The sequence below is a fragment of the Hippocampus guttulatus genome, chromosome 10, assembly GCF_054856545.1.
Source record: "Hippocampus guttulatus isolate MCC_2025c chromosome 10, RoL_Hgut_1.0, whole genome shotgun sequence".
NCBI classification, from domain to species: domain Eukaryota; kingdom Metazoa; phylum Chordata; class Actinopteri; order Syngnathiformes; family Syngnathidae; genus Hippocampus; species Hippocampus guttulatus.
This window is the reverse complement of record NC_141270.1, coordinates 10,652,114-10,677,441: the sequence shown is the minus strand read 5'-3', so window position 1 is coordinate 10,677,441 and position 25,328 is coordinate 10,652,114. Positions and strand designations below refer to the sequence as shown.

Below are 25,328 nucleotides of genomic sequence, written 5' to 3'. Positions count from 1 at the left end.
GTTGTTCCATTTTTTCTCGTCAGGGGTTGGTCACTGCACTTATCTCCTACTTTATGCAGTGCGTGCATGCTTGCCCCCCTTCTCCTTCGAAAACCCCCCAAAAACACGCACACAAACGCACGCCTTCAAACCAATACTCGCTACACACACTCTCTGACAGTGAGAGCGCCACTGCTACCGACTGTAGTGTTTATGTATTATATGACTTTATTCTAGTTACGATAAAAATAACAACAACAACACATATTCCCTGGGGTCACACACACACACGCACACACACCCACTCTGGTAGCGCATAGGTATTGTTTTGGTCTCATGACGAAGAGGACTTTTTAAATGCAAATAACTATTCAAGAAGTTGTACAAAAAAGCAGTAAAGGTTAGTGTTTCACAAAAAAACCTACATATCCCTAGCATTTTGTGAGTCGTGTATAATATGTACAGTATATATCTTAGAAACTCATCTGAAATAACTTGGGAAAACGAATCAACAGGGTGGATGCTCAATAACACAAGCTTGTCTTCAAAGTGCTGGTGGGGGTTCTCTGCCAGGAAGACAGTCTGGAAGAAAAGCTTCCAGACAAACATCTCCCATTATTACTGCCGTCACATGACCAAAGCAGTCCGGGAGGGTCTAGTAAGAATTGTATCTCAGTTGAGTCAGTAGGTCAACAAGTCTCAGGCATCAAATCGTTTGTAACGTTTCGAATGAAATACATACACTACATTTATGATTCCATAAAAAGAATTGTGCATGTGTCTATATATATAGACTTGTGTATCAGAATTGCAGTTTTGTACACAGACAAAATAGTAGTAAAATTTATTTTTGCTATCATAAAAAAACAACAACAGTGCTTTATATTAAAACGTTTCTGCATTGGGAAGAACCCGCAGGTTGGTCATACATTATCAGAATAGAGTTTCGGTGTTTAATCACTAGCATTCCTTCTGAGTGAGGTCATGCTGGCTAAAGTTCTTCTTTTGCATACTAATTGGCATTTACAAAACTGAAAATATCTCTGGGGGGGAAAAAGAACTTTACAGAAAGGATCTTTGTTTGGAGGTTACATAAAACAAAAATGCTGCAGATTCATTGTAAATGTCACAGTTGCAGAAATAGAGCTTTGCAAACAGTAATGTTGTAATTATGAAAGCAGAAGACGAGCGTAAACATTTGGAGGCTTTGGATGAATGGTTTACAAGCTGTAAAGAAATTTCTTTTTCCACACTAGTAGCTACATTTGCTGAGGCAGGATAATAGGAGAGGGATGACTGAACACACCAGAAAAATGCAGTGTAAAATGTTACTAAGAAACATTATCGTTGGCACTGTGACTTTTGAATATTTTAAGCATATAATAAACACATTCCAAATGTTCTCACAGTGCTGGAGTACAAATAGATTAAAAGAAATTCCATTTGATAAATATCTAAAAGATCACAATGTAAAAATGTATTTTGCCCTTTATATTAACCCCTCAAGAGATTGCTGGCATACAAAACATAATACAATTGCATTTTTTTTGTATACACAAGTTGAAATGTCATCAAATGAAATTGCGGGTAGCATCTACAAAACATTGATAAAAAAAATCAATAAATATGTCACTGACAAAGAAATGTTTCTGGTAAAAAAAACGAAACAAAACTGGGATCCACAGAATTGTCAGCGTAAAATAAACAGATGAAAAATGGAACACATGAAAAATGGTCACAAAAAACCTCCCATATGGATCCCGTAGATAACCTTCATTACACATAAATGAGGCAAATGTGAGGACCTCTTTGTTTGTTTACAGAACAAATTCCAGAAAATGTTCATCTGCTAGCAAGTCCAGTGACAGACAGTTGGTAGACCTGCGACCATAGAAGGAAGGTTTGGCTTGGCAGTGCAAAAAAGGGTAATAGTCGTGAACTAAGGGTATCTTGGTGTCTGCCGAGGTGTCCGAGAGGCCGAAGGTGTAGCTGTGTGAAGAATCTGCTTGTAATGTGGTCCCCAGGGGTGCCTGAGGCGGGAACAAACTGACATCATCAAGACTGTGGCTGTGCCGGTCCACATGCGATCTAGTTTCTCCCACCTAAAGAATAACAAAGTACAGAAAAAAAGACAAACATGATCAATTCCTCTGTATTAAAAAAAAAAAAAAAAGAACTTGGCAAATAATATAAAACATACCTGGGTACTGGTGCTATCTAAAATAAGGAGATGCTCATTGTTGTCTGGGAGGCAAACTTTGTTCTCTGGAGCAAATGTGTAATACAACGTATTATTGATATGTGAAAAACCAAATCAAAAATGCATTACTAAATGCACTTTACATCATAAATATTCTCACCTGGCGAGGTTATCTCAGAGGAGAGTGTGCAATCGACCGACACACCATCGAGAAGATCGGCCAGCTGGAACATCTCATCTGGATAATCCGCAAGAACTTCCTGTCTGACAACAGCCTTCATTTCTGGAAAACAATAGCAGCCTGTATCAAAATTAAGCGAGGCGGCCAACTGACATATTTCACCTCCAAAAGAATCTGTTTACAAAGGGTGAAAGAATTGAAATCATGTCCTCAAAGTATAGAGCTACAAGTTCCAAGATTTTGACTGCACCTTCTAGCACTTTTACACAAGCACCTTCAAATGCCACAGCTTGTGAAATACAAGTACTTTGATCCATCATTCTGAATCCTTGAAAAGATTAAAATTCCAGCATTTTCATCAATCTGCAGCACCTGGTGTGCGAGCGGGTGTGAACTTCTCAGCTTGCTCTTTCCACTCCTCATCCTTAATGTGAGCTTTTCTGCCACTGCCGAGGCCAGACGTGGAGGAGCTAACTTGGCTGGCGGCAGAGTAGGAACTCCTCTCTGCCTTTTGTTCCGCTTCCTCCTCCATGGAGGTCATCTCTGTCGAGATGCTGTGTTGGCGGGTGTCGGCTTCGATACCCGAGCTGCTGGTGGAAATCCGGGACAAACCCGGGCTGCTTTCGCTGCCTGGTGGGTCCAAGTCCAGATCATCGCTGATGTAGGATTCTCTGTAACGCTTTTTTTCTTAAACAAAGTGAACAAAAAAAATTCTGGTCAGAAGCAATGCAATGAAGGAAATTGCTTCTCCTGTACCTTCACTCTCCTCCAGCTGGCGGAGGTGCTTGAGGGCAGGCTGGAGGCTGAGGTAGATGCGATGGCTGCGGCTAAGGTGCAAGAGAAGGTGTCGAGAGCGGAATGACGACCCAGTGTAGTAAACAAGCTTCCTTGCTGACGGTAAGCCATCCGGTTGAATCTCAAATTTCTTTCCCTAAGCAGAACAACACACAGTAAACAGTCACTGCCAACTACACAATCCCACTTGCTGAAAGAGGGAATAGAAATGATTACCAGGAAGGTGAGTCGTCCCACATTGGACCAAGGGAAGTCATATAACAAGTGTCTGATGTTGTTCGCCTCCTGCAGACACACAAAACAATTCATTGTAGAATGTTTCAGATTCAAGGATAATTCAGAAAGTGCCAATCACGAACATTACACATATAACAACTATAGTTCCACTGAATTGAGGGTAGACAAATGTCAAAAGGCTACGAAATAATCAATGTGAGCAATACTTTCGTAAGTAGATACTTACAGTATCAAGTGCATATGCCTTCAATTTGTCAGGAGTTCATGGTGCGCTCTGACAAATGTGAAATCTCTCTCTCTCTCCCTCTCTAAATATCTTAATGAAAATATATTCCTCAGACTGTGTCCAACAAAATTTGTGTGGAAATTAGTTTGGGATTTTTTTGCCGAATCCAATAACAAACAACATTGGTAAACATACAACTCCTCTGTGTGGTTAAAATGATCTTTGGGTAAGCTATGTGTAATTATAAATGAGAGTTTTCTTGTCCATTTTGTTTCGGCCTCTGAAACATGGAGTGGCCAAGGGTGTCTTGTTGTATCTCATGGTCCGTTTAATCGGCCAGACCCCAACACCCTAATCCCGCCCAGATGGTCCCTGATGGACACATCAAACAAGTGATGCATTTGGCAGATGCCTCGTATCTGCTGGTGCACTCTTGCTGGTGGCAACCCACACATTCCTTACACGTCTGCTCAGGGTTTAACAGGCCACGGATCCAAAGAGTCAAGTCAGATTTTCTGTTTTGCACGTCAAATACAAGCAGCAGATCACCAACCCATTCGTTTGTGCACATACCCGATAAACCTGCATTCCTCTCAGGGTCAGGCCCAGTACTGCCGTTCCCCTCTCTTCCTTCTTGTCCTGGACACATGAATGATGAGATGTCAGTGAAGCTTTTGAGCTGAACAGATAAGATTGAGAGTCTGGCTAAACCTCCATTTTAGGTGGTTTTTCAGCATTATACAGGGGCTTGGAACATATAAAAGGTTTTGTCCTTGACTAAAGACCTTTTGCAGTCTGTAAAATGTGACTGGTACGTCCTCCAGTCGACATGACTCTCTGATGAAGAGGAGGATGGCATCACGTGCCGATATGCCCCACAGGTCCTGATGCACTTTGGGGCCATGGCAGAGGAGATAGTGCAGTCCCCGCTTGGCTATTATCTAGAGAAATGGAACAAAGGAAAAAGAAGAAACTATCAGCATTTGGATGACAATGACATTATATATAATGGTATAAACATTCCCAATAGTAATAATAAGTCAGCTTTGTCTTTTTTTTTTGTCCACTGAAGTGATTGAGCATACCACTCAATACTCCATTCGCAAAGGTAGCAGGCCACATTCCACCCTAAATTAGCCCCTTGCGTGATTCTGGAGAGGATAAGCAATACATAAAACGTATGAATGGATTGATTATGAAAACTCCCTCGGTGCGGTGGTTGCCAATATTACGTATGGGTGACCACTTAACACCATCGCCATAATTCCTCAGCAAATATTTTGACTGGCAGTTGAAACTATATCTATTTATCTATCTGCCGCCAACTTGGCTACAAAAAAAAGGAAAACAAACTGAAACATGAAATGCATGCTGTATACCCATGGAGGAAAGTACTCCTTGGGTTCGAAGTAAGGGGCACTCTCTTCCCCGTCCTTGGGAAGCTGGTGGTCACCGAGGTCCGCCTGCATGGCGTAACCCGCTAGCTGGAAGTACACCTCCTCCTGTTGACGGCATTCGGAGCGTAACACCCGCTCGCGGAGGTCAGAGTAGTAGAGATGGCGTGCCTTGCGTTCACTGGTACCGAACCCAAAGAAATGAAAACATGACGAGAGGGTTGCACAAGGTGTCAGTAAGGAGGACAAAGATGGATGGTGTACAGTAATAATAAGAACACATGAAAGAAAGCTTGTCAAGAAGTGGTGCACGGGTGAGGGTACACACCTGATAAGTCTGCCGTTCTCAACATAGTACTGCACTTTAATGCAGAGCACGAGAGGAAAGGCTCTCTTCTCAAAAGTCTATGGGAATAAAGACATGGGTGGGTATTTTGCATTTACTCTCACGAGGTTTTGTGGATTTTTCGAGTGTATGTCGCTGACATGGGATGAGTCTCAAGTTTGAAACGAGATACAGTATATAGATCGTTGATGTATCACTGGAAGGTGATTGTGTACGTGTACCATAATGTTCAAAATAAAAAATATTTTCCAATTCTGATATAAGTTCAAATGTAAACTGTTAACAGTCTTTTAAATTATGTTGGGGAAAATAGAGACTTTTAGGACAGTACTCTTTACATAATATTGTAATATGAAATAAAACTGTGCATGCAAAAATACAATAGTGGCCTGATGACTACAAATCCAATGTAGTGTAAACTTTTCTATATTATTTGCGCTGTGAATGAATTGCACAGTATATCTTGAGCTATTTTTTGACTACAATAAATATTGCCAAAGGGGGTGAAAAAACAAACCAAAAAAACAACAGTGGTGTTTTGTTGTATGATATGTGTTTGTCAACTTTCATCAGATTCCACACCTTTCCGGACTCTTGCTTCCATTCTTTGGGTAAGTACTTGGTCAACTTCTCCTCCATGTCTAAAAATATGCGCTCATTGTCTGAGCAGAAGAAAGACAACCAGGAAAACAAGCAGACAGTTAGCGGGCAAACAAAATAATAATGCAACCAGGCAGAAAATGTGTCCAACAATGGGCTTAATTGGGGTGAAGGACAAAAAGAAGGCCTTAGTCCTTCGTTAGAGAGGCAGCCAGCTATCTGGCTTATCCTAATTACTACCATTTTTAGCAGTAGCTAGTTATTTGAATTCTCATTCAGTAGAGAATTTGACCACTATGCTGAGAATAAGGTGGTGGTATCAGTCTCTGCTTGTTACTTTGAGTCAAGGCATGGGCATTTTCCTTTTTTTTGTCAACCTTATCTCTTTTGTTGCATAGCTGAATAATGTTCACCGAGCTGTTTCACAACTTGTTCTTGTCAACATCCATCAATTCCTGGCAGTTTTCTGGACCACTCTGACTCATTCACGACTCATGTTCTTGAGTTGGAGTTGAGTCATTAGAAGACCACCCCACCTCCTCCACTCTGTACCCCCCCCCCCCCCCCCCGTCCCCAGACTCCCACCCTGCTCATCAATCCATCCCTCCCCTCCATGAAGGGGAGGAATGCAAGGGTGCATTCCAGGCTTAATGAAGTTAATATTGCAGGAATCTCGGGCCAAGTGATCGCTGAACCAACACCAAAAAAGAAAAAATACAAAAGGCTGCTTGTTGCGGAGGTGAGCCACACGAGATTTCCAAGGCATCTCAACGCTTTTGAGCAAGAAAGAATGAACGAAGCATAGAAAGTATGGCTCAGAGGTCACTCAACATCCACTCGTGTAGACCCGGGAGACCTGAATGAAAAGCTAATGCTTTTCGGGAAATGTGTGAGTTCAGTTTGGTAAGGATTTAATCATATTCATTTCATAATAAATTCGGGTACCAGTGATGGCACACAGAAAAAAATGTGATGACAATCATACAACCACAAATGGAATTTATTTCGACGTAGCGCTGGTTATGTTGTGTTACACATGTACATGTCTTAGATCAGGGGTGCCCAAACTTTTTGACCAAAGATCTACTTTTCGATCAACCAACCTCCCGCGATCGACCCGTTACCGCGCATACGCACACACACGCGCACGCACGTACACACGCATGCCATGATGAGCAATAGCCTGACGCTGAGGCATGCGACGCACTTAGGCAGCCTGTTAATGATCGCAGCTCACGCATACCGTTTTAAAATGCTTCTCTCGGCCCTCCAGATTCCCATTCTTCGCCTGTCCCCTCGGTGAATTGTACAAAACAAACTGAATGACAATAATGATAAAGATAAAAGACATAGCGCAACAACTCTGATCACAAACTGCAACTGCAGAGCGCTAACAACCTCCGGTGACGCAGTCACATGTCAGCGTATGTTAAAGATGACCTGCTTTATTTTCTGTTCTTTTTTAAATACTTTCTGTGAATGATGTGAGAGTGCAGTGTGCATTAACACAAAAAATATATTACGAACATGCACAGAGACACAAATGTTCCCCCCCCCCCCTCTACACCAGTGGTTCTTAACCTTTTTAGAGGTACCGAACCCAACCAGTTAATGTGCACATTCACCGAACCCTTCATGAGTGTAAAATAAATAAATATACTGTATATTTTTTATAAATTCAAGATATAAAACCCCCCGGCATTTACTGTATTAAAAACAGAAAATAGCAGAGGCTCCGTCAAACCCCTGAGACTGACTCACCAAACCCCTGGGGTTCGATCGAACCCAGGTTAAGAACCACTGCTCTACACCCTTTCTCAGTACAATATAGCTTAAGTGATTAGTCCACATAAAAAAACAAATAAAAGAAGAATGGAAAGCAAAATAAGCAGTGTTTTTGTCTTCAAGGAAGACCTTGCAGTTTTTAAACCAACCAGCAAGATTTGAATGCCTCAATTGCCTCATTTCACGACTTTAAGTTCCACTGTACTTGAAACACTGCTGTTGTATACACTAGTGTGGACAGGTCTTGAAGGAATCGAGGAGTGGACTTACCTCGCACCACAGTGAGGCCAAACAAGTGCATCTCTTTGATACCAAGAAGCTCTCCCACCTGACTGAAAACGTCTTGCGCTGTGGCCTTTGGCTAGAGCAAGAGAGCCACAGAGAACTGTGTTTACGATAAGAGGGAAAAAAAAAACTATTTTGAGAGGCAGATAATTATAACTTGGAGGCAAACTCACCCCGACAGTGATCTCCAGCTGGTTTTTGTTGGGAAGAAGAACACAAATGTTTCTCTGCTGCTTTACGGAAGAGGTCATTGTAGCACCTTGTGTCGATCACAACTCTATTTTTTAATTAAAGCTCTTAGCTGATCAGCGACACTTCATCCATATCAGATCTTAAAAAAAGATGACATCTGAGTGAGATCAGCAGAAGAAAAACAAATTGAACAGCGGATGATGCAGCACTCCTTTTAAAATGGTCCAAGATTTGCCAACCAACAGTCTTCTGTGTCTTTGATACTCACTTATTTCATTGATTTACTGTCCATTGCGTCAAAGGAAAAACACATCAGTACTTAATCCATCACGAAGATTATTTCAACAAAGCGTGCCGACCGAAAAATACATCAACATCACTTCGCCAAGCGTATACCACAGAAAGCTATGGCACAGATGGTTATTGATTCAATTCATCAGGAAACTAAATAAGGGCAATAACTAAATAACTAAATAAATGAACAAAAAAACGTGAAAACACTTCATCCTGCAAATCTTACAACACTGAGCTCATGACAGATGGGGGCAAAATAAATCTATTACGATGTACAATATCTGATCAAGTTGTGCAGTTACTCGCAGAGGTGAATAGGGTGGTGCCTAAAAACCTGAATGCTGCTCCTACCAGAGTATTAGCAATTTTCTGGGAAGGTTTTGCCTTCACAGAAACAAAACCGACACACTGTCATACATGACATCAAGCAAGATCAAAAAGACTGAGACGTCAGTATATCTCAATACATCCAAACTGCTGGCTGTTTGCCATGTAGCCTCGCCTCAAGTTAGGCCTTCACGCTAACCCCCTCAAGCCCCAACTGGTACATGGCTCATCTGATTAAAGTCTAAGGGTGATTTAATCAGTTTAATTACTGCCGTGCTCCGATTCTGATCCCTCTAAAACCTGCTCTTGACAATAAACAGTCAAAAGCAAAAAAAAAACAAGCGGGAACAGGTCAACTGAAACTGGAGCCACCTGCTCATACACCTACTCTACTTCTTCCAAGAGGATGTAAAAAGAAAACAAAAAATAAAGATAGCTAAATACAATACAATTTTTTTTTAATTACAAAGTGTAGTGATGGTCCCTCATGTCTTGTTTTACAATGTGTCTTTTACACAACAGTTTAGACTCTGAAGTAAGAACATTGTGTTACCAAATTTGACTTCTGGACATGTTCAAACAGAGTCACGCTCACATCAAGGTGTCAGGACAAACTGACGTCCAAAAACCTGAACTTCCAGTAACATGAAAATCTGACTCGCTCACTATGACAAGTCACACGATTAAATCTCAACTTCATTCAAGGCATGATAATGTCACACACATCTTCATTCAAAATGTTGTGTGAAATACACTGATATCAAAATCACACAATCATTGACTTAACTTGAAGCTTTTTGAAAGTGTTTTTTCCTATCAAACAATAAGTGACACAATCAATGAGCACTCGTGGTTAATCGAAAAAACATGGGGAAAAAGCTTACTAATTTTAATAATGAGCATATTAGTTCACTAAGATCTGAGATTACTTCAAACTTAAGTTTTTTGTTTGTTTTTTTACCTCAGGAAATTGCCTAAATTGGGTTGGGAGTCGGGAAAAAACCCCAAACAAAACACAACAGGGGGAAACCCAGACTGACTGATCTGAGCTGAACCATGAGATTATTTTGGCTCCATCTTCATTTTCACCAACATCAGTTCAGAGCCACGTTGTGTTTGTTTCTTTGGAGTCTACTCTAAACGTTCCCCCTCTCCAAGTGCTCATAGAAACACCATTCGATCCTGGCATTTAATGATGACGCAGCATTTCATGTTGCATTTGACTGCTTTCATAATTTTTCCCCGTTGTCATCGTTTGAGCTTGGCCAGCAGTGAGAAAGTCATACTGTTACAAGATGCAACGTTGAATACAGCAAAAGAAAGGAAGAAAAGAGCTGAAAGGGTTGCTTAGCAGCTCTAAACATTCCTCGATTGGGAAAACACCCACTTCATCCTCCACTGAAAAGGATGCACCTACTGAGGGCGTATAAAGGTTAAAGGTGTGGACAACCTCGGACTAAATGAGAGATCTCTATTAATCTACTGTCCATAACTTTTTAAAAATAATTTAGATGCAGTCAATGAAGTACAACACAGATTATGCTTGGGTACAGGATGAATGCACGTGACAGTCTGTGTGACCATCTGAACCAAGTTTACAGTCAAAACTCAGAGACAATGTAGGCTGAGACATCCCCAGCTAGTTGATGACCAGGATAAAAGCTGTCTTTACATATGCCAAATGCCATCTGCATGCTTATTTAATACCCTCCCAAGACTGTTATAATCCCTATTGCTGGAAAAACAACCCCACTGCACCTACCAGATTTTTTTTTTTTGAACGCCAACTGTAAACCGAACTGACCAAAACCACACACAAGTCGAGGAGTAAATAAAGGAAAGAAAGGGGTTCACCTGTCTATATCTATATATGTATATCTAAATATATAGAGAGAGATTCTTTCAACCGGGAAACAATAGGAATTAATCTCAATCCAATTTGGATGTTTTAAGGCTCTGAGGGACTCAAATTTAGATTTGTAACCACGAATGCAATTGTTTTATGTTGATTATAAATGGACAGACGTAGAAGATAAAATAGCTGATGATAGTTGGATGAAGTAACACGCAGATTTCAGAATCATCAATAAAAATAGTAGTCGGGGATGCATCAAACCGGTTCCACTCAGCCAGTAACGCTACAATTTGAGAGCAACAAGTGCGCTAACTCTAACTTGACGTAAACCAGCAAAAACTCACCGGGCATCACATGTTGGAGATCAGTCTCATGTGTTTCGACACAGCTTTCTCTGGCGGTGGCTAAAACATGTTCTTTTTCTTTTCTACTTTTTTTTAATGTAAGTTAAATAATTACACATGCTAAGAGATGAAAAACTTACACGCCTGGCTATTGCGTATGAAGAATCACAAACCACACAACCCACAGAAGCAGATTTGGACTGTACCACTTCCAAGACTTGAGGGGTGTACTGCAGTACTGTTTTGCTTCTGTTATGTTCAAGAAGTTATTTGAAGAACGCGAACTATGACATTTGTTTTAACCCCTTGATTCACACCAGGGGTAAAGTAACAATCTTTTATAATACATTGTGAATTAAAATACTATTTTGTTTTATTACGATAGTGACTATTTACCTCATGTATTGGATACTCAATGTTATTCTAATTAAATGCAAAATATTGTTATTCATTCAGCTGTCTCATTTCTTTCTTTTGTTATTTATTTAATTTATTTAGGTATTTGTTTTAGAAATACATTTATTTTGAAAATGTATGTGGCCTGCGAGAGTTGCTCTCGGAATAGAAAGGGCGTAGAGCGGTTTCCTAGTACAGTGTGCCCATCCCTATAATTAGATATTTTGATGAACATCACTCAACATATTTCCACCATAAATCTTTGCTTTTGCAATCCACCTCCTTGCTTTGAAATAAACATTCAGCAGCATGTCTTGGTTAAAAAAACACTGCCACCTACTGGGGCCCTTGATTTGACAATGACTGCATGTCAATGTTACAAAAGCACCCTGTCTCGTTTACATGTACTGTACTGTTAAAAATGCAACAATAATGTTCAATCTGAAATTAAGTTTTATATTGTCAATTTTAATTGTACAATGATATAAACATCCACCCATGAAACACGTTTTAAAATCCAAAAAATGCTTTCCATTTGCCATAATTACCCAATGTCAACAACCAAATACTTTCAATACATTCTCAACAAACGGATGATAGAAACCAAATGTGCTTTGTTCAATGATGAGCATTTCGTAGACTCCCTCTGACAAAATGTTATGCTGTAGCTTTATTTTCTCCAACACCTTGTTGGCAAACGTGCACAATGCTGCATAAAGAATTAAAAACAAATGAAAAGCTTCAAAGTCTCAGCACAACATTGCTATTTCAAATCCAGTCTTTTTTTTTAAGGATGGAAAATAGTCAATACAAAAGTAATCTGTACAAATGAATTTTCTGTACAAAAGCTTGTAAAATGTAGTTGCGGTGCAAATGAATGCAAGGTCTCGGAAAAACTGTCAGAAAGGTTTTCAAATGGTGACTGTGCAGACTTGCCATTTTAAATATGTAGCAGCTCTAGTTTCATTTCAATTGCTAAAATGAATTGAATAACATACAGTTGTATAGGAACATACATAAATAACAATGAAAGGAAACATTAAAACTTGGCAAATGTTGCCCCTCCCAGACAAACAACACTGGCAGTAGAAAAATAAAAAACAAACTCCATAAAAACAGAACAGAGAAAAAATAATTATGATGCATGTCTTATTTCATTAAAAAGTATATACAAGTAGTCCAACAATTGTCACTGGAGGAAAATTCAGATAAAGTGAGGTATTAACTCCACATTCTCTTGTCCACGTGCAGTTCTACTGAAAGAACTTGAGAGCGGCAACAAGGAAAAATTTCTCCAGAAAAATCTCGGAATCTAGAACAGCGATGTGGGCAGCCCGACCAATGAGAGAATTGGCTGTGTTGGGAAGCGCGTGGATGACATCATATCGGACGAGGTTGCAGTCTTTGTTCTGAAGTACTGGCAGCAGCAGATTTTCAATCATCTCAGCATACACGGGACCTGGTGATGTCACAAACGCTTTTGTCACTTAATATAGTCTTATTAATTCATATAATCTTCTCCAAAATATGAATTGCCGCTGCATGATGTGGCGACGTCACAAAGTACAGCCCATCAAATGCTTGTTAGTGCTTATTCATTCTGAATAGAGAGCTCACTCTCATTTATTTGGCTGCCTCTCCGAGGCAAGGTCCTCACTATGCGGTGTCTGAAGCCCTACAGTGGTGACCTAAAGCCTCCATCCTTGAGGCGGGCGCCACGATCGATTTCACTGTAATTAATCAATTTGCCACCAAAAACATCTCATGGAAAAGCAAGCCCGACTGGGTGTGGAACCGTTCTAATGTAAAAGTGTATGTAAGGTGTCATACCAGTTTGTTTATCCTTTAATGCTGTTTTGCACATCTCTATCCGAGCTGAATGATAGGGTACGTAGCGATCCTGCAGTGAACCCACCAGAACCACATTCTTGAAAAACTGCAGACCTAAAGACAAAAGATCACTTTAGACGTTTCCTGTACAGGTACTCCTAGCTCAAAAGCAAAATAAGCAAACAATAGAGCAAATAATACAATACAATACAATACAATACAATACATGCTGATTTATATAGCGCTTTCACAAGGTACCACGAACCAGATTTTTTGCTGAGTTTATAGAGAAATGTCTGTCGAGGATCTGAGTGGTCACGGCAAGTCAGCTGCAGCAGCGATCCTGACTTCTTCCACTTCTGCATGAACCAAAGGCCTAGAAACAAAAAGTTAGTTCACAGAATCCTGTTTACTTTTACTATTACAGTATAAGGAATCTCTGAAATACGCCAACACCTACCTGTGTTGACCAATGCTGAACTGTTGTATAGTGTGCCCAAATGAGGTCCGGAGAGGGAAAGGAAGGTGTGTAACCTACTCAGGTAACATTTAAACCTGGGTCTGGTCAGTACAGAGCGAACTATCAGGTTACCCAGTGAGTGGCCCACAAAACTGGAAGTCGAAAGAAAAGACAAGGTTAACAATGATCAAATTCAGTCTATTGAGCATAACAAGAGGTAGACAATCAGCAGCTCTAATAGCTTCCGCATGGCAGAGAGAATCCAAGAATATATACCTACGAGTGTGTAGGTGTTCCATTTGAATGCCGTAATTATGCTTAAGTAAAAATTGGTTGATACAATACATCATTATTTACATAGTGCTTTCACAACAGCTGCAGCTGGTAACAAGGAACTTTACACAAAATTTGACATAGTTCAAAAATGAAAAATTCCTGAACTGAAAATCCAATTTTAGTGACATAAAGTGAAGCTAAGAATATACGAGAATGATTGTGAAAATCCGCAAAAAAACAACTTCAACTGCGGGTAAAACTAAGGAAAAAAAGCTGTGGCTTATAGTCGGAACTTAAATGCTCCCAAACATGGAAAGATGACAGGTGGCAAAAACTTGATGTTGGTGGTACTGGTAAAATGGGGATCATAATAGTTACAAGCCTGTGGCTAGAAGTGGTTACAGTGGCAATTATATAAATACTTACAATTACTGTATATCAATCTCCAAGCTCCCCAAAAATCTAATATATTACAATTACCTTATTTTTGAAAGAGTGAGGTTGTAAATCTGAATGTATTGGACTATTTCATCCAACAGCCTGTCTGTCATTGACTCAAAATCAGCGAAGGTATCATTCTGGGTGGAAAACACAAGTAAAATAAAAGTTTAGATTATTTTATGCTTGTTGGTTGTCCCCAAACCTCGCCACAAAAAATGCTTATCATAATGCTGATCATAATAACATTTTTTTAAAAAGATTACCTGGTTTCTCTCTGACATAAGGAAGTCTATACGAGCACCGGGGAGTCCAAGCTCCAGGTACGTCTTCACTAGTCTCAGGTCTGCACTGTTGCCTACAGCAATGTGGGGAACATCATCATCAAGTGTGGCATATAATGCTCAGAAAAAAATACAATAAAAATCATCCTTTGAAAAATTTGTCGCCTTTACCATCCAGGCCATGCACGCAAACGATAAGATGAATGCCCTCGTCACAGCTTTCATCTTCCTCCAAGCTGAAGTAGGGTACTGTGGATGCAAGCTCTGGTACTTCACTGTACAAGATGCCAGGAAGCTTCAATTGCTTCATTTCTTCCTTAGCCTTGATGAACCTGCATGATTTCAATATAATTGTTGAATTAGTTAGAATGCATGCATAACCCTAATCGTGTGATGGAAAATCACAACTCACTCTATCATCTGTGGTGCAGGTACACATTCATACCACGTTAGATTTGAGGACATCAAGGTGGAGGGATGACGCCTCCTCGCGCTGTGCCCAGTAGTACCAGAGGCGACGTTGGAGCAGACTGGAGCTTTCAATAAATCCTGTTTTTCGTGGATGTGGCCAATGCCAAGCTGTTCAAACAGAACTTGTGCCTCCTGACAAACTGTGCCTCCAACACTCGTTTGCTCCTCATCGGCGGCACCATTGAAAAAGGCGTAGCCGTCTCCTTCCTCATAGTAGCCGTTCTCTATCATTTCATGTTCACTTTCATCTTCGTCCTCCTCAACCTGTGGTCCTGTTTGGATTCCCAGAGTGATAGCGGAAGTTTCTACAGGGCTGATCTCAGATACATCTGTGCTGGAAGTTGAGCCAAAATAATTCTCTACCATGCCACGTTTTACCAAGTCAGTGCTACTCGTGGCGGAGTTACTTGAGGGGCATGCAGTTTGGGGTTCACTACGAGATTCTTTTAAGGCCTCAAGACCAGATGCCTCCTCCAGTCTGACCTCAGGATTCCCGATAACGTGGGGCTCTATTTTCAAATCAAGTCCAGATTTTTCAAGCTGGGAATCTACTGTTGCAGAATCCAAGTGAGAGACCGCATCAACGGCAGGTGTGTTTACGTGCTCCCCAGAAAACACAACGCTTTGCTCCTGTACCACAATACTCTTGCAAAAGATGTCAGCTCGGCTTGAACATTCAACTTCATCATCTGAGGGCAACGAGTTGATAGAAGTGAGCGATGACTGAACCCCTCTGGCAGCATGAGTATCTTCGGGGTGAAGAAACTCTGCTGCCTCACAGGGCTGTTGCACTGCACTTGTCGGTGCAGGACTGAGTGCAGAACTGACTGCAGTCTTCCCTGGCTGTAGGCCAGCCATGGTTGACTCAACCACACCGAGCCCTGGAAAAGTCTGTGACCCTGAAACAAGTTGGGCTGCAAAAGAGCTGGGCTCACTCTCAATGCCGGAATCTGAGAGGCGGGAAGAGGCACACGGAGCTGCTACATCGGGCAGCCTGATACTATCACTCTTTACCTGCACTGAGGACAGAGAGGGATGCTGGCAATATTGTGTTGTCTCCACCACGGAGTGACTGGAGTAACATTCTGTCTGGGTAATTTCTGGAATATTGCTGCTATTAGCACCATCAGTCCGACACGGCCTGATAACTGTAATTTGACCACCTTGGTTTTTGAGTCTTGGTTTAACGTCAATTTGCTTAGGTCCCGCAGAACAAAGCATCTGCTTTTGGTTACTCTGATCGACTTGGTCATCTCTGTTTGGGGGTTGTTGGCACATAGGGCCCGTTCTTGTGCCTGCTGTACAAGCAGCAGTATAAGGTCTATTGTCACCAGAGATGGAATCAACCATACTCTTACCAAAGTGTGACAACGAGGCACCGAGGTCAGAGACAGAATCATCATTAGTTCTGGAACAATTAATAGAGTCCAACTGCAAGGCATCTTGGTACTCCACTGAGTTCAAAGGAGCCTCCCCTTCCTTATTCTTGGTGCTAGCATCGGCAAAAGGAGCTTTGAGGTTCTTATAACCCACCAGAACCACTGAGTCTTTGGATCCATGTCTAATCAGCTTCTTGGGATTTTCAATCTTAGAATTTTTCTTCAATTTTACAGATTTTCCTTTGGATTTTGGAGGTGGCTCCAAGCTGCCAGCCCAGGTTTTATTAACAGGAGTACCCTGAGAATCTGGTGGCAAAAGACCGGCCACTGCAACACAGTCCTTAGAACTTGATTTATCTGATTTACTTGGCACTGACGCCGACCGTGTGTTGTGCATGCCCAACCAGGGTCCATCGTGATCTTCAAAATCCAACCAGAATGATCATGGATGAAGACAAAAACAAAATATACAGGTATTGCTTACAATTATTCATTGAGCCTTAAAAGGGTACAGCATATGAACGCACCCATTATTTGTTACTGACCTTCAGTGATAGAATCTAAATAGCGATCCTCAAAAATGATTGGAATAGAGCTGATGTCACCATCCATATCCGCACATTCCACCGGAAGTGGAGGCAGAGACAAAAAGTAGCTGGAATTTTTGATCGCATTAGTCATCTGCTGGTGACTGTGTGCACTGAAGGAAGGAGGAAAGAATAAAAGCATTTCATTTAACGCTTGGACATACTGTACACTACCATCTGTCAGATTTTCACACTCGACTGCAACATACTATAGCTCCTGATATGCCAAAGCAGACTGTCTTGGATGTTGGAGACAGAAGAAAGCCTCTGCAAATCGCCTCACCTGAAATAACAGTTAAAAGGTCAAGATTAAGTCTGCTTCTCCAACTATAGAGTGTAGTTTTATGAGACAGAAATGATTGTTATTCCTGGATTACTAGGTGGTGTATATGATAAGGATTTAGGAAGTTTGAACTCACTCTTAGTGTGTGGTGTTCCACAGCTAGAAGGGCAGCAACTTGCTCCTGTAGGGAGACGATCTCGAGAAACTGTCCCCAGAGAGCCATCAACAAAGAGCAGAGCTGGGCTAGATTCATGTTAACCAGTTCTGCTAACTCGTCAGGGGACTCTGCTTTTTGCTAAATATTTTAAGAAGGAAATAAAGACACCACCAGGAGGCTGGAGTGAGCATAAAGTGGAATGAAGAGTAGAAAAGCTCTTGATTCACAACCTCATAACGAACTAGACATTTTTCACAAAAAACTCCAAATACAAGTTAGGACCTGTAAGTTAAGACAACTCTATGAGTCACCCAGGAACCTAGTTACCAGTATATTTGGTTTTTGATTAAATGTACAGTATTTATATCCATACAGTGTTAAAAAGATATTTTTTAATCAAAATATATGTAAAATATTACTATTATAAAATGTAACATAAATATAGATCGCCCTAGAAAGTGAAACACATAATTAATGTTATAAAAAGAGCATTTTTTTTTCTACCAGTCTCTTGTCCGAAAGTTAATTTGATGACAGGCCAGTCTGCATGCTATAAAGATTTTATATTATTAGAGATAAGAACATGTCCATATCACTGCATTATTCAACAGATCCTACCTTCACTTGTTCACATAACTCAGCTAGACGTGCCTCCAAGTCAAGTTTTTCTGAAATGAAAGGGAACAGTGGGTTGTGTTTTACCTATGTACCGGTAGTTTACTTCATGACCACATGGATATGTCTGAGAAAGACTGAGCAAGAGTACAGTGTTAAAAAGTACTGGTGTGAGAAAAGTATTCATTCTTCTAAGATAAGATGATAAGATCAGAGAAGGCTGAATGTTAGTCAGTGACTAATACCAAGGCTTCAAAAGTGTGTAACAGACAGTAGAAAAAAGATGGCAGCAGTTTGAGTGCATCTACTCAGTACATTGTGGCAAGAGGAATGTGCCATTTTGGGACAGAAGATATAAGATAAGTGGAGTGAGGAGGAAAAAGGAGAGGAAGGCAAGGTACGGTAAGGGGCAGGACATACCTATGTAGACGTGCCTTTGACTTCGGGGATAGGGTCTTCTTAGTACTCGCTCATATAGGACTTGCATGCTGGGCTTGGCTAGTAAGATTGCACATATTGGCATGTTTAACCTTTTTATTAATTTGTCTTTTTGGGATGTTTTAGTGTCGGCCCACTAGTGCGGATTAGTTTGAGTAATCCATTACCACAATATGGAGTCGTGCCTGGGCATTTTAATGATCCGGGTTTGGTGAACTGGGCTAAGAGATGTATTAATTTTAAAATGTTTTAATGGGTCTGTGATTCTGCAACATTCATTCAGATGAAAACCCATGAGAATATGAAATATGACTTGTATGTACCGGTAATGCTTCACAAATAAAGACAAGAGACAACACAGCCCCCCCCCCCCTGCCCCCCCTAGCTCAACAGCATGTATTGCATGTGCGGATTGCAATGAATGAATGAGCAACACGGATACCTAGTTCCAAACGATGGGAGGATGGCAAGTCCTTCGTGACATTGGTGAAGTAGTCAAACAGGCCCTGATACGCAAGTAAGAGACTGGAGCACATGTTATGGTGGAGGCTCAGGGCATGCTGTACACAGTCGTCAGATACCAGGAATGACTTGCCCTGAGGGATCAAGAAGGGAAACGTTGAAGAGGATACACACAACTGAGCTCTTGCTACCATTTTTTTCCCAACCAAATTAACAAGATTTACCAGTTTTCACAATGCTTTAAAATAGGGGTTTCTTGTTCATAATGTTAGCTAGGGTGGGGCATTGAAACTGTTTATTCTCAAAACTCTTACATGAGAAATGATTGCATGAAGGCCTAATATTTTTATAACTGTCAAAACCTAATTTAATATTTAACGAGTGTGATAACTTACATCTGATGATACCTGCTTGGCATAACTGCTGCCAAACACCACATTTTCTAAAGCCGGGATGACTGAGTCCTTGCTCTGTGCCGGAGTGTTGCGATTAAGCCATGTTGTCTTCACTGGCCGAGGAAAGCTAGGTAGGAGAGTATGCATAAAAAAAATTAAACATCCATGTAAAAAGTGAACATTTGCCCTGTAAAAATATCGAGACTTTTGTGTTGCGATACAAGGCAAGTATGAGATTTGACAACATGTTACTGAAAGTCAATCGTTTGTCGATACTGTACCTGATGAGTGGTTGATGAAGCGCGACGAGGGACGCGTGAATAGCAACAGACATGACAGAAAGGTGGAAGTAGTCAAACATGACATTAATGTGCTGGTGGATGCCTCGCTGAAGGCTAAAGTGCAAACGAAGTGTGCGGCTGCTGATATTCTGTAATGAGCTTGGATCATCTGGTCTGGAGATATAAAACAAAGAAAGCAAACATAATTCATGACCTTATTCACACTCACGTATGAATATAAAGGACTTTGGTAACACCACTAGGAGGTGGGAAACCCATCAAGACTTACGTGTAATCGCCATCAGTGAAATACAAATCTAGCAGGAGGTGGAAATCCAAATCAGAGAGGGACTCTTCCACCTGTTTTAGAAGATAGTTAGAGAACAATTTAAAGCAAGTCCAAAAACAAGGTGCTATGTTGTTTGCTACAGAAGGGGTTTGCATATTGAGAACATTGCACAGCTGTATTTACATTTGATTGATAATAGTTTGGGAGGAACTATTTGCTGCCCCCTAATTCTGGTGGAAGCTCATATCAAATACATTTGTTCCCCAGATTATTTCTGGTACTGGTAGTTTATGTGCAAATCTCGAAAGATCATGGCATATTTTGGGGGAGATACACACTGAGTGAAATACATCTATCAAATGTATCTGCAGACTTATGCAGAAGATCAATGTGGGAATACAAATTGTCCACAAAAACAAGTGCTTTTTGTAAAATTATGGTTCAAAAAACAAAACAAAACACCTTCTTCTCATCCAGAAGCATCATGACTTTGAAGATGAGCACATCATTGACAACAACCTCTTCATTCTTGTACAAAATCTGAAACGTTTTGCTGGAGATGACATCATCTTGGACTGAAGCAGGAAATGCAAGGTCAGAGCCTAGACAAAGAAGACAACTCTTAAGGTGTGTATTAATCTGTGGGCAATATTTTTACTGAAAAAAATTGGGCAACAATTGTGGACCCATTGTGCACATGAATGTCCTCTTTTAAATCTTTTGAACAATACGCCTGTTTATGAATTTTCTTTTAACATCCTCACGAATGTTTTTACCGCTTGGGTGAAGAAGACTGGCTTCAATTTTGTGCGGCACACGAGGTGGAACCTTCACACTTGCACGAATCTGGTAGAACCTGAAAATTGGAAAAAAACAGCTTGCCTTTATTTGTAAAATGATACTAAACCCTTCTTGAATAAACAAGGAGCACTTTCATTTTTCTTTCTAACTTATTACAATTCCATTTTCTAAGACATCTATCTCTTGTCTATATATTTTATTGGCGGTGGATGCTATTTTACTGTTCAATAGCACGAGGACACCGTACAACACAGGTGTAAAAAGTCAAGGCCCGGGAGCCAGATCCAGCCTGCCACGTCATTTTATATGGCCTGCGAAAGCAAATCATGAAAAGTTCTTTTTTAACGCTCTGTAAGTACTGTACCAGTGATCCCCTTAATAAAGAAAGCTCACCTGATATATTCAACATGATATTCCGATCGCATTTGCTTACTGAATATGTCAAAGATCATTTGGACTGGCAGCAACATGTATCTTACACTTTGGCTTGTGCAACACTTAGCCCCCCCGCCGCTCCCCAAACACACACACACACACACACACACACACACACACACACACACACACACACACACACACACACACACACACACACACACACACACACACACACACATTCTACCACCCATTTCCTCCATTGGAATGGCGAGTTTTTCTGCAACATTTAGTGGAACCACCAATGTCCCAGAAGAGGTACAATTTAGACTGACCTAAAATTTCAGGTTGAGATCCAGCGATTAACTTAATTTTTTGTGGCCTGTGAAAGCTTGTCACAATTTACCGTGACTGTTCAAAACAAGTTATCAGTAAATAAAATGTAATAATCACAAGCAGGGGCAAAGGAAGGGACAAGAAGAGGAAATGCCTTAAGCAGCATTGACACGCCTAACCTGTGAACAAACAGTGCAGCTTTGCTTCAGGCGTAATACACACATGAGTAGTAACGCTTTTGGCAAAATGACAAACTTGTTCACTCATTTGAAAATGTCATCACGCAACTAAGAATTATCAGTGTAGCACAAAAAAAGGAGCAAAGTACAAATGTCATGTATGCTTTTTGTTGCTTTTCAACAGCACAAGAATACACAATGTTCAAACTGTTTGTGTTGCTCCTGTCTGCATCCTTCTTTCCATGAAAAGACAAACTATTGATTTTACACTTTCCTTAAACGATTGAAGCTGTTGATATGTATTTAAATGGCATTGAAGCTGTTCATTTATACAAAACACAGAGTTCCTTTTACATTTTATTCATTTACAACGACACGGAATGTGAGCTGAATTAATATACTTTACTTTTTGGCCTACATTTCGGCTGGGCAACGGCATCTTGAGCTTGAGTAGAAATCAACGATGATGAACGTTGACATGAGCTTTTTCTCTGATGGTATATCTCTTTGAAAATGTGTGATGAGATCCATAGAAGAGGAAACTGAACTTAACGCGAGATTTGCTTTCACAGCTAAATAAACATTGGGCTGAAAATGCAAAAACTTGAAAGCCAACAGAAAGGATTTGTGTCATGGAGGTTCCAATGTATGTGACAAAATGAAAGCATTATGGATTGCCACAGCCTGGAGCCCATGCCCAAAAAGCACAAAACAGATGTTGTCAAACTACGTTGTGACAATGACTAACTCACCCTCTTTGGAACAAGTCCACATTGTAAAACTTGTGGAGCTCCACAGAGAACTCCACCGTGGCCTGAACTTCAGTCATCATGCTCTCTATACGCCGAGGTGGCTCACATCATCTGGGACACACACGAAGGCCTGCTAAGGAAAATGGAGAAAGGTAGGAATATGATTCAAAAGAATGAGCCTTTAGTGATGAATTGTTGACATTGACATTTACAATTAATTATTATTCTATAATTTATAATATGAACCACAGTATATTTACACCCCCCCCCCTTTACCACACACACACACAAACTTTCTACGAATGACATTTGCCCCCTTTGTCCATTTGCAAGATCAAATACAAAAAAGTTTGTCTAATCCGAGGATTATGGTTTACATGTGGAGGGAAAAATAAACTAAACAGAGTATTGTCGACTAGCTGTTTCAGGCAATGAATCACTTTTGTTCAACACGTTTGAGACCAGTGCGATATACAATATAAATAAATAGGCTTAGCTTGGGTATTTTTAAATTGAACCATGCACGAAAGTAGGACACTTGGCGAAAATAGCCCCGGTTGTTCAGTAAAGTTCAACATCTCCTTTAGTTGTATACAAGAGGACTAAAACAGACTTGATTTCATTTCTTGACCTTAAAGAAAACCGCAACATTAGATTAGAGGTGCAACGGCATCGTAACGAGAGGACGCATCATTTGGCACTGGAAACTCGAGAACTGATACTAGTCCCCAACTAGCAGACTACTAATCACAGCAATGGTGTCTTGCTTTTTCAAGTGGGGAGTGACTCTTGCTAAGGATTCGCTTGAGGGCCCACAACATGTCAAGTGGGTCAACAAACCATCCACAACAGTGCACACAAACGTCACGCCGTTAATATCAGTGTAGCAATCGCTAGTACCAGTGTAACCATTTTTAGTTTCAGTCAGCATTGCACTGACAAGCAGCAATGGAGAAGCGAGCACGCTAAGATTAGCTTCCGGAGAAGCTAAAATTTCACTCACCATTGCACTGGCAAGCTAACATTAGCTAGCTAACCAACGGAGTCCTGAGTACCAGAGTTCTTTCTTCCCCCACGTCCTGGCAGAAAAACGATCCTAGTAGCTCAATAACTCGTCCTCCTTCCGAAAAAAACATAGATAGCCGCTCACTAATTGACAGGTGGGCTATTTACTCCTCAGAATGTGAGTAGTCTGTCAATAGCGTTCCTGTCAGTAGCACTGCTAAAACAGCCCATTTACGAGCGTGCGTTCATGCGCACAAACACCAGAGGCGCAGTCGACGCCGCACTGTCGCCGAGAGCAGTAGGTTTTTTCACCTGAGCCTGCAAGAGTTTCACTGCAGCCCCATATAATAATAATAATCATCATCATCATCATCATAATAATCATCATCATAATATACGATTCCATCTGTTATTCCTAATACAGTAATTGTTTTTTTTTATTATTAAAAACACTGAAACTAGTATTTTACTGAGCATCATCGTCATCACCATCACCATCTTCATCATGAATAACGGAGTGGACTACATGTGGCCTACGATCGGAAAATGGATGCATGGATGGATAATACATCAACCAATGATTTCTTGAGATAAAACGATGATGGAAACACACACACACACACTGAAATACTTTTTTTATATTTGCTTTTGGGTACATTGCACTTGTATAACTATAACGTACTGACCAAACTAGAAATGTACTATTACAACAACTATACATGTATTGCCATAACTTTGATAAAACAAAAAAAGAAAACAGCAGGCATTCTTCTCTAAACTATACTCCAACAAGCTCAAAGCAACCAAGAAATCATGTACCTGCTCAATGCCTTACCTTCCAGCATTTTATCGGGCCAAGATAAATGTACCCATTTTGTCTCCTAACCCTAAATTTGGAAAACTTTGCTGAGAATGTCCGCCTTGTCTTTAGGACTTGAGTTTTCTTATTCCTCCACAGGGTCTGAACGCTGTCTGAGCTCTTGTTCTCTTCTACTAGAATCAAAACAGAAAACAATTCATCATTACCAGGTCATACTAAAATATGGGCGGAGTCAGCAAGGAAACCTGAACCCAAACTGTGTGGATCTCAAATTATGCAGTTCACACATTGTGTTCATGTTTGTTTTCTTCTCCAGAAATATCCTACTGTCCACATTGCATTGCTGCTGTGTCATCCCACAATATTTCTGTACTGGATGGACTCTATTCTCAAAGTTAAATGCTTCACATAGTGGAGCTAAATGGTGAGATCAGTGTATGGACCTTGACATATTCTGCCTATGTTGCCACAAATGGAGGATTTGTGCCAATTTACAGTGCCACCTGACTGCTGATTCTAAATATTATTATATCATTCCTCATGTGTCTTTAACACATTGGACAGTGGTGTAGCTTCACTATTGCCATTTAGGTGACATCGCACTGTTAACTGTTAGCACTCATGCTGTGCAGAACTTCACAGCTAACAAATACTGCTTACGTAAGGCACTTTTAAAAATATATGTAACCATGGTAACACAATCTATCTGCATTAGCCTCCTGAATACCAGGAAAAAAATGTTGTCCAATCATTATTCATTTTAAAATTCCCCAATTTATGTGAAGTAATTGGACTACTCCAAAAGAAAATTTTGAAATTCCACTACATTTTTTAAACACTTGAATACTAGGCTCAAATACACTTAAAACAACTCAAACAATACTTTAACGTGTTCATAAGAGTCTTATAAATAAAATGCCAACAGCATTTCAAGACAAAATGTGTTTGATAAAAAGTATTACTTTTCCTCTTCCCATAA

General features: G+C 40.5%; 2 protein-coding genes across 8 annotated transcripts; both read right to left on the bottom strand.

Moving 5' to 3' along the window:
• Nucleotides 1-808: 808 nt before the first annotated feature.
• On the bottom strand, nucleotides 809-11,213 carry LOC147199241 (FERM domain-containing protein 6). 4 transcript variants are annotated; one of them, XM_086122413.1, is made up of 14 exons: nucleotides 11,041-11,213; nucleotides 8,202-8,359; nucleotides 8,014-8,104; nucleotides 5,941-6,020; nucleotides 5,341-5,417; nucleotides 4,998-5,193; nucleotides 4,404-4,559; nucleotides 4,192-4,257; nucleotides 3,372-3,440; nucleotides 3,117-3,291; nucleotides 2,733-3,047; nucleotides 2,340-2,462; nucleotides 2,180-2,244; nucleotides 809-2,081 (listed from the first exon to the last, which is right to left on the bottom strand). In XM_086122413.1, exons 2-14 carry the CDS (start codon nucleotides 8,277-8,279, stop codon nucleotides 1,797-1,799), a joined length of 1,776 nt encoding a protein of 591 aa, XP_085978539.1. In that variant the 5' UTR covers nucleotides 8,280-8,359; nucleotides 11,041-11,213; the 3' UTR covers nucleotides 809-1,796. The 4 variants fall into 4 exon arrangements, with proteins under 4 accessions (XP_085978539.1, XP_085978540.1, XP_085978542.1 ...); XM_086122414.1 differs by lacking the exon at nucleotides 8,202-8,359 and having other exon boundaries at nucleotides 8,014-8,128; XM_086122416.1 differs by lacking the exons at nucleotides 8,014-8,104; nucleotides 8,202-8,359.
• A 670-nt stretch (nucleotides 11,214-11,883) lies between these two features.
• Nucleotides 11,884-23,776, bottom strand: fam135a (family with sequence similarity 135 member A). Of its 4 annotated transcripts, none has more exons than XM_086122355.1 (21): nucleotides 23,528-23,776; nucleotides 22,525-22,657; nucleotides 20,858-20,937; nucleotides 20,544-20,683; nucleotides 20,082-20,152; nucleotides 19,793-19,966; nucleotides 19,512-19,638; nucleotides 19,097-19,250; nucleotides 18,637-18,714; nucleotides 18,220-18,269; nucleotides 17,581-17,739; nucleotides 17,371-17,444; nucleotides 17,120-17,274; nucleotides 15,137-16,994; nucleotides 14,896-15,056; nucleotides 14,707-14,798; nucleotides 14,483-14,580; nucleotides 13,727-13,878; nucleotides 13,532-13,642; nucleotides 13,267-13,380; nucleotides 11,884-12,895 (listed from the first exon to the last, which is right to left on the bottom strand). In XM_086122355.1, exons 2-21 carry the CDS (start codon nucleotides 22,602-22,604, stop codon nucleotides 12,690-12,692), a joined length of 4,134 nt encoding a protein of 1,377 aa, XP_085978481.1. In that variant the 5' UTR covers nucleotides 22,605-22,657; nucleotides 23,528-23,776; the 3' UTR covers nucleotides 11,884-12,689. The 4 variants fall into 4 exon arrangements, 3 of the variants coding, with proteins under 3 accessions (XP_085978481.1, XP_085978482.1, XP_085978483.1); XM_086122356.1 differs by having other exon boundaries at nucleotides 22,525-22,654; XM_086122357.1 differs by lacking the exon at nucleotides 18,637-18,714.
• Nucleotides 23,777-25,328: the final 1,552 nt, after the last annotated feature.

Bases quoted from the DNA above. Each gene is read 5' to 3' on its own strand.
- LOC147199241 (XM_086122412.1), bottom strand. From the start codon at position 6,201: ATGGTAGTAATTAGGATAAGCCAGATAGCTGGCTGCCTCTCTAACGAA. The intron at 3,441-4,191 runs GTATGTGCACAA...GTGTGTCTGCAG, and splicing joins GAGGAATGCAGGTTTATCGG to GAGGCGAACAACATCAGACA. The intron at 2,082-2,179 runs GTATGTTTTATA...GTTATTCTTTAG, and splicing joins TAGATAGCACCAGTACCCAG to GTGGGAGAAACTAGATCGCA.
- fam135a (XM_086122355.1), bottom strand. From the start codon at position 22,604: ATGATGACTGAAGTTCAGGCCACGGTGGAGTTCTCTGTGGAGCTCCAC. The intron at 19,967-20,081 runs GTAAGTCTTGAT...TTATATCTCCAG, and splicing joins TTCACTGATGGCGATTACAC to ACCAGATGATCCAAGCTCAT. The intron at 13,381-13,531 runs GTTCGTGGTACC...TTTTGTCTTTAG, and splicing joins TAAACTCAGCAAAAAATCTG to GTCTGCAGTTTTTCAAGAAT.